Source organism: Coturnix japonica, chromosome 4 (genome assembly GCF_001577835.2).
Source record: "Coturnix japonica isolate 7356 chromosome 4, Coturnix japonica 2.1, whole genome shotgun sequence".
In the NCBI taxonomy this organism is placed as follows: domain Eukaryota; kingdom Metazoa; phylum Chordata; class Aves; order Galliformes; family Phasianidae; genus Coturnix; species Coturnix japonica.
The window spans coordinates 2,469,352-2,481,140 of record NC_029519.1 but is presented as its reverse complement, the minus strand read 5'-3'; the positions used below and the strand labels follow the sequence as shown (position 1 = coordinate 2,481,140).

Below are 11,789 nucleotides of genomic sequence, written 5' to 3'. Positions count from 1 at the left end.
CGGCTCCTCGGCCGGTTCCCGCTGGGCGGGGCAGGCGGCGGCTCGGCCGCTCGTGGGTTGGCACCGAGCGGAGAGGCCGCCGGCCACGGCGGAGCGATGATCCGCAGGGAAGGTAAGGAGAGCCGAGCCCTGCCCTGCCCCGCCCAGCCCGCAGCTCCGGGAACCGCGGCCCGCAGAGCTCAACAAGTGTCCGCCCCGCCGCACCTTGAGCGAGCTGTGCCGGGACGGCGCCCGCGGCTCCCCCGGCGTGGGGAGCTGTATAAGGGGTGCCCGGCTCCGTGCCCTCCCCAGGACGTGGGATGCGTCCTTATAGCAGCGTGGCCGTGGGGTGCTGCGCATCCTCTGCGGGTAGGGAGGCCGTTAATGTGCGGGTCAAGTGAGGAGAGACCCTCTGTAAGTGGGGTGCGCTCCTACAGGTGCTGTGAGGATGCTCAGGCTGTCCTTTGGGTTTGGTATGCAGAGCCAGCACTCCCTGCTCCCGTGTCACCCTCCATGAGGGCCAGCACGGTGCGTGCTGTGCTTCCTGCACGGCTCAGTTGGGTGGGATGGTTACACCGTGTTCAGTCTGCGTCCCAGTGTGGTGGCTGCAGTTCTCCACCTGCTTCTTTAGGCTCTGCCGATGAGGTCAGGGACGAGCGGTGAAGATGACTCACAGGATGCTGGGCAGTGCCTGGAGCTGCTGTCTGATGTTGCAGGGGAAAAAAAAGTCCTCAGTGTTGATACGGGTCTGGGATGCCTGTAAAGCCCAATGAAGGTGGAGCCCTGGAAAGTCCCTGCTCTTCCCAAAGCTGCTGCAGAGCCCAGCTTTGAGCAGGAGCAATTCACACTTCCTTTGGCTCCTTTCTCTTCTGCTCCAGAGATGAGTCAGTGTGGCCTGGTGAGGGGGCAGGACCCCAGCAGGGTGAGCTGAGACAGCAGGTGGCACAAGGCCTGGCAGACACAGACCCCCTTGTTTGGTGACCTGAATTCCCTGTCGAGAGCCCCGGGACAAGCAGGACCATCCTTTCTGCATGAGTTCCTGGGTCAAACGATGAGCCTCAGACAGCAGCAGGACGCCTCCCCCGCCGCCTCGCACAGACTCCCTTTGTCTGTGGGCTGCTGGGGTGACAAAGGGAAATATTCAGCAGCAGGGCCGGGCCGGGTTCAAGGTCTGTGGGAGCTCCCCACCCATCTGTATGGGTCACATCTGGGGTTGGTGCTGGGTTTTGCTCAACTATAGAACTGAGTTGGCTGGAAAAGCATAGAGCTATCCTGGCACAGTGAGCTCACAGCCCTGTTGTTTTAGGGCCAAGGTTGTCCCACAGCTATGGGGAGCTTGGTCACAGCAGCCTCATGGCCAGCATCCCTCTTTCCCAGCTGTATTTCCCACTGCATGGAGCAATTCTCACCCTTCACCTTGTAGAACTGCAAGATTTTCTGCCTGTGGAGCTGAGCTATTTGCAATGCCTTTGCAGCTGCCCCACTTGCATGGCCCACTGTGCTCATCTCTGCTGTGATCCTCTGGCCTTGCACAGGAGAGCTTGTGTTCCTCAGGGTCACACAGCCCTATGCAATGGGGATGCGTCCAGCTCCCAAAAACTCCTCTGTTTGGGAGGTATCAGTGGTTGGGCTGCCTGCAGGGACACCTGCATAGGAAAGCTGCTTTAGTGGCTGTCCAGCTCTTAGAAGTCCAGAGCTGGAAGGCAGTGGAGGTATTGCATGGATGAATGAGCTCTTTGTACTCAGGGGTGCACTCAAGCTTTCCTAGAGGATTTCTGTCCATCTCCCAGCATTAATGCTGTGTTATTCCTTTGTCCTCTCTGCAGACACCGAACGGGCAGTGGAAATCCTGACGAGATACCAAAGCACCCTGCACTCCCCAGAGGAACAGGAGCTGAAAGCCTCCATTGGAAAGATCTCACACATCTTCCAAAGTGAACTCTTCCAGGCTCTGCTGGGTAAGTCTCTTCCTGCTGTTCTCTAGGGCACTGAGGTCAATGGGTGCTCTTGGCCAGAGCAGTCCCACTCCTGGCTGCGTGGTTTCTCTTAGGACATAAATTCTGGAGCTATGACAGAGATGATCCCAGTACAACCCAGGCTGCTGTGAAGGCACAAAGCAGAGGATTTGTGTATTAGAGCACAGATGTGATGTGGAGAGAATAAAGCTGGAAGGGTTGGGTCTATGCTCAGTGTCATATGGGGAGGGAGGTGGCACAGCAGTCCCGCTGTCCTGTCAACACCAACAGCGGGGAGTGCCACTGGGTTGCTGGTGACCTTTTCAACTGGTTGAGCAGGATATTAGTTCCCGGGACAGAGCCAGCTTTCACTTGATGTGTTTACCTAACGAGGAATTTGCATTAATTGCTTCCTCCCCCGTCCCTTGAGTGCGTGTTTGTGAATTCCTCCGTCCTTGTGCAGCCCTGTGTGACGCTGCTGCTCCCTGTGCTCATACGTGGACCACTCGGTGTCCTCAACCCCATCCCCATGGGCACACAGGTGCAAGTGACACTGACACATGGAGGGTGGAGTGCTCCCATTCCATCTGCTTTTCACCCATCCTCCTCCCAGTGGGCTGCTGGAGTTTGCTTGGAGCCGCAGGGCTGGGTCGGGGTGTTTGCAGGGTGTGCTGCGCCTACGCCTGCACCTGTGCTCCTCTTCCCACAGCATGGGGTGCTGCTGCTTCTGTCCTCTCTTGTGCTTTCAGCAGCACCTGCCTGGTTAGTTTTGTTTTGGGGGGGAGGCACAGTCAGGCAAACGCATGGGGCTGATACACAGTCATCCTCAACTTGAGCTCCTGCAGGTAACGCTCTCCTAGACATATGTTGAGTTTGAGCACCAAAGTGCGTTTGTTGGTAGCAGAGCTACTGGAAGTGCCAAATGTTGCAGTGTTTCACATGTTGTTCCACATGAAATATGCAAGGGGTGGGGCCTCCCAGGCACTTCTTTAGAAATAAGCTGCTTTGTGAACTCAGATGCGATGTGCACAGGGCCAAGCACTGCACCGGTGCCCTGTGTTGCCGTGCCTGTGCTCTGCTGGATGTTGTTCCCTCAGGCTTCCCCTGCAGCTTCTTGCATCCTAACAAAAGGTTCATCTGTTTGATGCATGGAGCCCAGGAGGGAAGTATTCGGCCATGCCTGATCTCTCTTCTTCTGTGTCAGTCTGGAGTTTTCTTCCTTATTGGATTCAAAGTGGACTTACGCAGACATCAAATGGGCACCAGCCTGTAAACAGAACATGGGACTCCCCAGGACCCCATCCCCAAGGCTCCCCACTGCCCATGGTGACATTCCTGCCTCAGACAGGGACACCAGCAGTAGTGTTCCACTGCGACAAAACCATCCAAATCCTGTGTTCATTTTTGGGAACTCCTGTGCATTCCAAGCCTAATCCACGCAGCCAGGAGCCCCTGGTATCCTGTTACGCAACGACTATTTTCATAAGCAGAAGGAGAGATGTTTTTGCACAAAAACAAAGTCTGTCTGTCCGGCTGTGAGCCAAACACTGGCCATGACCTCAGGGCTGATCAGTGATGGCTTCAGGAGCAGCTTTTGCCACCAGAGGTGCACCTGGGGCTGGTGCATCCCTCCCTTCTCTTCCCATGGCCTTTGGGTTTCCTGCAGGGCACCCTTTGCTAAGCACCAGGTTCTGGAAAATCTGCTAAAGATGTAGTTTGACAAACCCTCCTGAAGCCTTTGGTTCCCTTTGGGGGTTGCTGCAGAATCACAGTATCACAGAACCAGTAAGGTTGGAAAAGACCACAAAGCTCACCTACTCCAACCCATCCCCACAATGCCCAGTAACCTGGGGCTCCCCAGGCTCCTCTGCAGCGCACACAGAAAATGAATTTGTTTTCCCTGCTGTGGTTTTCCTCCTTCTGAGTGCTTCTTTCCGCCCAGCCCCTTTCTGGCCCCGCAGCCCTGACTGCTTCCAGTCTTCTGTGTGCTGTCAGGATTTATGACTTTGCCATGCTGCATGCAAGGCGTTCACCAAACCCCCTCAGCCAACCTCTTGGAGTGGTACATTTAACCTGGCAGCGTTTACCATCCTATCTGGTTTTCTCATTTGGACACTGTTTCAGCTATTTAGGGGCATGCCTTCTCCCTTCCAAAGCCCCCTTTCCCGCAGTGCTTTTCTCCTTTTTGCTGTGTACCATCCACAAGCCAACGCTGCATGTGTGCTCTGATGTCATGATGCGGAGCCTCTAAATAGGCTTTGCTGCTTCCCACCCTCTTTGTCACCCCTTCCAGTTTCTTTCTGAAGAGCTCCTTGCTTTTTCTGTAGCTCCCCTTATGAAACTGAACACTGAAATGTGGTGATGTGAGATTTGTTGCTCCTGCAGCACTGGGCTGGGGTTGCTGCGTGTTTCCATTAGGAAGTGCAGCAGCCCCACTGCTTCCTGTAGTGCCCCGTGGGTGGGATGGAGAGGAGAAAATGCTCCTGGCAGGGCTGGGAGGAGGGACCTGCAGACCCTGCACCCGATGCAGGACATTGGCACTACACTCCCTGCCCACTCCTGATGATGTTTCTGGTGCTGTTTTGTAGATATCCATGAATTCTATGACTTCACGCTGCGCTCGGCTTCCCTGCAGCCTTCCAGCCCAGCAGTGCATCGTAGCCCAGCCAGGCACCGCAGCCCCAGAGAGACCCACAGCCCCCCCGAGGTAAGAGCCGCTCCGTTTCCTGCAGTGGGGACAGGTTGGCACCAGCTGCCATGCCAGCAGTGTGTTTCCACACCTCCTCTGTCAGAGATTCCCTCGATAATTAGGAAACGTCTCTCATTCATGAGCGCTAATTGAATTATTCCTAATGCAAATGAGTTCAGCTCTAGCTCTGCTTTCTGCTGTGGATGTACTGGGACTCTGATCGAGCCACCTCACAAGCTGCTTTTGATAACTGGAGTTGGGCCTTTCAAGTTTCCTTTCTCAGGATTTTTTCCAGCTCTCTGATAACTTCCACGTCTCTTATTTGCATTCTCTTTAATTTCCAACAGTCTTTTAAGAGATACAGCACCAGACAGAGAGGCAGTGACTGAACAGTAGGATCTGAGTTATCTCCTAGGCACAAAAGCTAATTGAATTGCCTTGATGGAGTGGGGGCAGTTTTGACTTTCCAGGGCTGCTCCAGTCCTTACCTCACAGCTCTCGATCTGGTCTATGGCAATGGATCCGTTTTCAAGTGGGCTTACAACCTGTTTCTGAAGCAACAGGCACCGGGATCCTATTTAGTTTTCTGGGGCTGCAAGAGACTCATTTTCAGCAGTGGGGTCCACCTGCCCGAGCACGCAGACACCATCACACCACTCCTTTCTCTAAAGAGATGCGTGGAGACATCTCATATTGCTGGAACATAGAATGGAACGGGTTGAGTTGGAAGGGACCTAAAAGATCACCTGTTCCCAGGCCAGCAGTGGGATCCCCCTGTCCTGAATGGCATCCCAGGGGCTCGCAGCTCTCCCTACCCACTTCTGTGTCCTGGGTCTCATTGCAGCCACCAGCCCAGGATGATGAGCAAAGGCTGCTCGCGGTGACGCCGGCAACGCCCCCAAGGCTGGTGAGGGTGACAGCACGGCGGACGGAGGTACCAACCAGCATCTGCAGCCTGGTGCTGGGCTCCCGCAGTGCCCTGCCGCAGGTGAGCCCCCGCACCGCGTCCCACCCGGCCGCCGGCTGCCACCGCGTGGACAGCACCGGGGCTGCGTGCCCGTAGCACTGTGGGATGGTGCTGGGGAAGTGCCTGGGGCTGGTGTTTCCTCGGGCTCTTCCCGTTGGTGATGCTCAGGCTGGGAAACGTGGCAGTAACACCAACAGCATCCCCTGTGCGTTAGCACTCATGTGGTCCAGCGTCAGCATTGGGAGGGCAGATGGATGTGGTACAGGATGGAAATCCTCCCAGCCCCATATCTCCATCTCACTCCCACCTCGCAGATTTCCACCTTTTTCTCTCTCCGAGCTCCTCAATGGCAGGTCCATTCCTCAGCATACCAGGAGCTTTTCTCTGCTGTTTGCCATCTATCTGGATGTGGGTCGTAAATCTCAGCTCCCTCCTGGTGTGAGCGCATCGCGTGGGCTCCGTACCTGATGTTGGTTGTAGGGACGAGTGAAGGGCAAAACACACTCTGAGCCTTTAGGGAGGGATGGAGTGGCTGTGATGGATGGAGCTCACCAGACGTAAAATAACATGAAGGCTTTGTTTTCCTTGGCACAGCTTTAATCAGTCCTCGTTTGCTAGGTTGGATTCTTCTTCCAAAGTATTTTAAACGTGAAGATCACGCTGCTGCTTTTCTCCCCATTTTAAGTGTTTCCCTTCTCGCTTTAGACTCCAATAAAATGGGTGATGCCCCATTTTTTTCCTTACTGTTGAATTTCTCCTTTTCCTCTCCCTGCTCTCTCTGCGTCTTCAAACACTCACCAAATCCTTACCATGGAACAGGGGGGGGACTGTGGTTAAATGGAGACAAGAGGTGCAGTTTGCAATCAGCCCAGCCCTGGTGGTGGTCATTTCAGCAGTGAAAACTTTGTGTGTGCTGGGAATCCACCTGCTTTTATTACTTCATCCACTGGGATTTTGGATGGAGCCCTTCCCCCTTGTGTTCCACTCTGGCATCCCTGGGCTGCACTCGTGGATGTGGGGCTCTCAGGGGCAAGAACCTACAAGCACAGCATTCAGCCCCACACACCTGGCTGAGATGCAGACACCTCCCCTCTACTTTGAGGTTTCACACGGTGGGGAATCTGCTCTGTGATAGTCCGGCTCTCCTGATGGTTATTTATCCTTTCCATTAAAAACGTGCACTTTACTGATAGCCTGGATTCCTCTTGCTTTAGCTCCCAGCCCCAGGAGGTTTTGCTGCCTTTGTTTGCCAGGATAAAGGGCCGCAGCCATCAGAACAGTTCCCAACATGATGGTATTTATAGATGCGTCTGAGTTCCCTTTTAACTTTCCCTTAGCTAAACTAAACAGATTGGCTTCCTCACTCACTCGGTGTTGTTCCAGCCCTGAAATCATTCCTGTCATTCTTTTCTGAAGCGTTCCTTTTCTTTTTAGCCTTCTCCTTGTATGGGGTCAGGTCAGGGTGATGGGCACCTTTCAGCCAGATCAGTATACCCACAGCTATTCCCTCCCAACCTGAAAGGGTGCAGAGCAGGGGTCTGGAGGAAAGACCTTTGGGATGATGATGTGCAGTGGTTGGCCATGCTTGGGGCTCTTCTGTCCACGGGGCAGCTCTCCTGGACCATGGGAACAATCAGTGCTGGAAGCTGCAGGCTTGGAGCTGCTTCTCTCCAAGCTGGGACATGGCAGGTTGGCCATGGAGGTGAACCCTATCCACCAGTTGTCCTCATCTGAACATCGTGATCATTGCTGAAGACCTGTTTTGTCTTGCACCTCCATGTGCAGGATGTCATGGGGCTGGATGACCCTCCACACCCAACTCCTGCCCAGCTCCTTGGTGGCTTCTTGTTCCTGGCTTTTGGTGCTGTATTTCTAAAGCACTTGAGTTGCAAATGGCACTCAGAACTGAGAAAGCTTTTATAATAGATTATAGTCAACGATAATAGGGCACTTGGGCACCAAGGCAGAGCGGAGCTGCTGCCTCCCTTGTGTTATCAGCCCACGAGCAAGGGGCACCAGTGGATACCTCACTGCTGAGAAGAGGCCTGGAGACGAGCTGGCATGTCTTGCCTGCCTCTCTTATTGCATCCATCATTGTAAATAAGTTTTCTCTTGTCCTGGCTCCTGCCTCTCCCCTGCCTGCAGTGGTAATGGCAGAGTGAAAGTCACCGTAGGCTGCCTTAATCGGGAAGGTGCACGAGAAACGAATGGCCTGTCTGCACAAATGCTTCCAGGAACAGGAAATGTTGTGTCTGCTGGCACAGCTCCGTGCACTCCGAGTGGCCCCGCTCAGTGCAAATGGCTGCTGCTCAGGAAGCAGGACCAGCACACAGAACTGTGTGCTTCGGGGGCTGAAGGCATCCCTGCATGGAAAAGCCGTGTTCAGCCCACAAAGGGGGATGCATGCGGATGGCTGCAACACCCCGTGGAAGCACAGTCCTGCAGGCTCTTTTGGGTTTGATCAGCCAAATCCTCCACGTCAGCCTCTCTCTGCTTTAGTTTTTGGGGCTTCTTGAGGCTGCTCCTGCAGCGCTGCCTGCCTGTGCCCAGGGGGTGGCAGGAAGGCTTCGTCTCTCTGAAAGCATCATCCTCACACAACCCTCCCTCCCGGCTCGGGGAGCAGAGAGCAGCCAGCTGGAGCGATGAATGCAGGAGGAACAATACCGTTGATGAGCAGAAACGCTTCGCCTGCGAGGGAGCGCTGCTCGGCCCCCCGCGGAGCCGCGTTGACTTCATCTCTGTCACTGTGCCACCGCAGCCTGCCCCGCACGTCGCTCCCCGCACCGCGATGCCGATCCCAACAGCCAGAGCTGAGTGCCAGCAGCTCTCAGAGTGATGGAGGGGCTGCTGCAGCAAGCGGTTGTGCCTTGAGTGCTTCTGCGTTGAAGCTGGATGGGAAACCGTGCCGGCTGAGGTGCTGCCTCTCACCCAGCCGTGTGTGCATGGGAGTGTGTCTCCGTGTGCCAGGTGGGGGCTATTTCGGTAAAGGCCAGCAATGTCCCCTTCCTACCATTGCAGGGAGGATGTGGCCCAGCCCTGCAGGCTCTCAGGAGCCCTCCCTGCTGCTGTCAGTGCTGAAGAAGATACACGCGCCTGCCCTAACCCCCAGCTCGGGGGGCTGCCCCATCGGTACCATCACGCCTGTCTGCTTTGCTTCAAACACCAAAGCACTGAGGCCAAGCCTCAGTCCATCTGTCTGTCCGTCTGTCTGCTGTAACTCGCTCCAACTCAGCCACACACATCAGCCCTTGCAGCACAGACACCCAGCTGGGCAGCTGCTGCCAGTGTCTCAAGGATGCTGCTGTGCAAAGAGGATTTCAGCATGGGCTGTGTCAGGGAGAGCTGTCACTTCAGTGGACGTTTTGGGGTTGAATGGCCTCAGCTTTACTAGAGGCTCTTGCTATTCTTGCTGCAGAGATGAACAAGGAGATGCTTAGACTTCAGTTCTCCCAGCTCGATGTACAGCTTTAGCAGATGAATTTGATGGAGCCACCAGCCTGTCAAACTCAGATCACGTGCAGCCATCTGTTCCTGCTCTATTCAGGGACTTTATGCCTAAAACCAATGGCAAAAGGAAGATCCACAGCAGGCTGCAAGGCTTTTCTGGCTCTGCAGCACAGGAGGGTTCTGCTGGAGATGGGGCTGTTGGTCTGTCCATTCATTCAGGTCATCATTGCTGTTTGGGAGTTATTTTGTTTGGTAATAGCACAAGCATGTGCAGTGCAGGGGCTGTCCCATAGACAGCCATGCTCTCATCACTCAGCTGCATTCTGAGTCCATCTTTCCTGATCCATGCTTCATTGGCCTCCTCTTTCTACCCCAGCAGAGCAGGGCTGCAGGCGTTGTGTGCATTGAGATTCAAGCTTTGCCAGGGCTTAGCTCTGAAAGCGGGAGCTGAGACCACCTGAGCAGGATGGGGACTGAAACACCTTCAGTGCTGGTCGCTGGAGGCTGATTATAAATCTCCCGGGTGCGTTTTTGCAAAGCAAATGGGCTCCCCTCTCCATTTTGTTAAAGGAACAAACCGAGCTGGAAGGCAGAGCCTGGCAGGCCAGCTGCTTCCTAGCTGGAGCCGGGAAAACGTCGCTGCATCTTAATGGTGTTGGGAAGGATGGAATCAGAATGGTGGTGAAAGAGGCATCACCAACGCTGTTATAAATAGAGCAGCCGTGATATCTGCTCAGGAGGGTTTTTTAGTCTTTGGGATTTGGAGGATAAGCACTGAGCTGTGCTGAGAGGTCCATTATCTGTGGCTTTTGCAGGCGTTAGGAGAATCTGCAGGGGAACAAGGGCAGTGGATGAGTGCAGGTTTGGGAATCGTCCTTCTCTTGAATCCGAGTGTGACCCCGTTTTAAGGCTTTCTGCTACATGCTGCTGCCTCTTGCACTGCTCTGCCTGCTCTGAGGTGGTTGTATCATACGTGGCTGCAGTGGTGGTTTCTGGCCAACCCAGAGCCCTGCTGCAGGAATGCACAGACCCTCTGCAGCATCCTCTGTAACCACGCAGCATCATGCAAGAACTTTGCTGGCATTACACCTAAGGAATGATTCCAAGCATTGAGATTCAGGCGAAGGACCCCTGTGCTCTGTGGCCTAGATAGCTCTCAGGGCTGGCACAGCTCAGTCATTCTGGTGCCCGCAGCACTGGCATATGGAGCATCGTGCCCAGCCTCACCACCAGGCACCCACCTGTGTGTGCCCAGAGCTGGGCTCAGCTCTGCCAGCATCACAGCCGTGTCCTGCCACGTGTCACTTCCCCTTTCAGGGTCATTTTCAGACTGGGTCACTTCGCAGCCAGGTTCCTGCAGACCGCATGCAGGAGAGTTTGCAAAGAGCAACCAAGTGGGAAATGCACTGCAGTACTGGGGAGGCACAGCCTGCTCATGGGCTGGTGTCATCTCTGATACCATCAGGTCCCTGCATGCTATGTTGCCGTGTCACATGCATGCAGGGACGTGTTTTGTAAGCTGAATCTTATACGGTGTTTTTGCAGGGGGTTTTGTGCCTTTTTGATGCTGCGGGAGTGTGTTCATGAGGCTGCATTGGTGTAGGAGTGTGGCACTGTCCCAGTTCTTTGCTGTCACCCATCCATGATCCCCCCACAGCAGCCAGACCGTGGGACCTGAGCAGCCTTGTCCCAGCCTGCAGGTGGGGAGAGTCACCTGTAACCCCAGGTTTGTGCTAGGTGGGTCAGTGCTGACATGCAGCTGTCAATGCATCCGTGCCTCTGTCAGTCTGAGCTGCATCTTCTGCCTGACCAAGGGTGGGCACACGTTTCAAGGTCACCTCAGGGCTTCCCAAACAGTCCTGTTCTCGGCGTGCAGACGGCGTGGGGCAAGAGTTTAAAAGAGCCACTGCGCCTTTAAGAGAGGCCCGTGAGCCGGCTGCGGCCCTACGGCACGGCCGCTGATTGGCTGAGCGGCGGGCAGCCGGGCGGGGGGCGGGGACAGCCATTCAGAAACTCGGAGCTGCACTCGCTCCCTTAAAGGGGACGCGGCGGTGTAAAAGGTAGGGCCGAGCTGGGGCGGGCGGCCACCCCCGGTTCATCACGGCTGGCTCTGGTCACCACCGGGTCCCCGCTGCTGCTCTGGATGGGTGAACGCCCCGACCTGGTTGCAGGGACAATGCGAGTGGGCACCCCAAGCCCATGGGACATTCCAGTGCTTTATTGCCGTGCTTGTACAGAACTGAATCATGTTAATGTTTAATTCGAGGTAAGGGCCTTTTCCCTGTTTTTATGGGCTTTCCAGCTGTGCCTTTGATGCTTAAAGCTGCAGTTGAGCTCTGAAATGCATGATATGATTCCCCTGTGGCTATGCATTGCAGACCCCCCAAAAACCCTCTGTCCCATGAGCAGGAGTGGGAGCTTCAGGGCAGGAGCTGAGCACAGTGACTGTGTCCACGCACGATGCCCACTGCAATTGCTTGCTGCTAAATAGAAGCCTCAAAGTGCAAAGAGAACTCGTGCTGTTCCATGGGGACTTACTGTTCATCCCCAACGTGAAGCTGTGGCACTCGCCCCATCAGCTCACCAGGGAATATTTCATAGTTCATTTGCTGCAATTGCAACTGCAGCAAAGGCAGATTGATCAGCTTGGTGCTGATCAAAGAGCCTGCTGCAGTCGCTGCCACAAGTGAGGAGATGGAACTGTGGCACTGGGCAACGGATCAGCTCTCATTAATAAAATGAAAACATTTTT

The 11,789-nt window shown here is 54.9% G+C and overlaps 1 protein-coding gene across 7 annotated transcripts in view; it reads left to right on the top strand.

Moving 5' to 3' along the window:
• The first annotated feature begins 8 nt into the window (after window positions 1–8).
• The window catches only part of DLG3 (discs large MAGUK scaffold protein 3), a 56,840-nt gene continuing 45,059 nt past the window's right edge, over window positions 9–11,789 (top strand). For 2 of the 7 annotated variants that reach the window (XM_015859974.2, XM_015859969.2), the window contains exons 1-4: window positions 414–1,148; window positions 1,806–1,937; window positions 4,523–4,641; window positions 5,468–5,611. In XM_015859974.2, the coding sequence (XP_015715460.1) occupies window positions 1,031–1,148; window positions 1,806–1,937; window positions 4,523–4,641; window positions 5,468–5,611 (513 nt within the window). In that variant the 5' untranslated portion in view covers window positions 414–1,030. Of the gene's footprint in view, window positions 113–196; window positions 349–412; window positions 1,149–1,805; window positions 1,938–4,522; window positions 4,642–5,467; window positions 5,612–11,789 lie in introns of those variants that run through there. The other 5 variants (XM_015859975.2, XM_015859973.2, XM_015859970.2 and 2 more) reach the window with 5 other exon arrangements.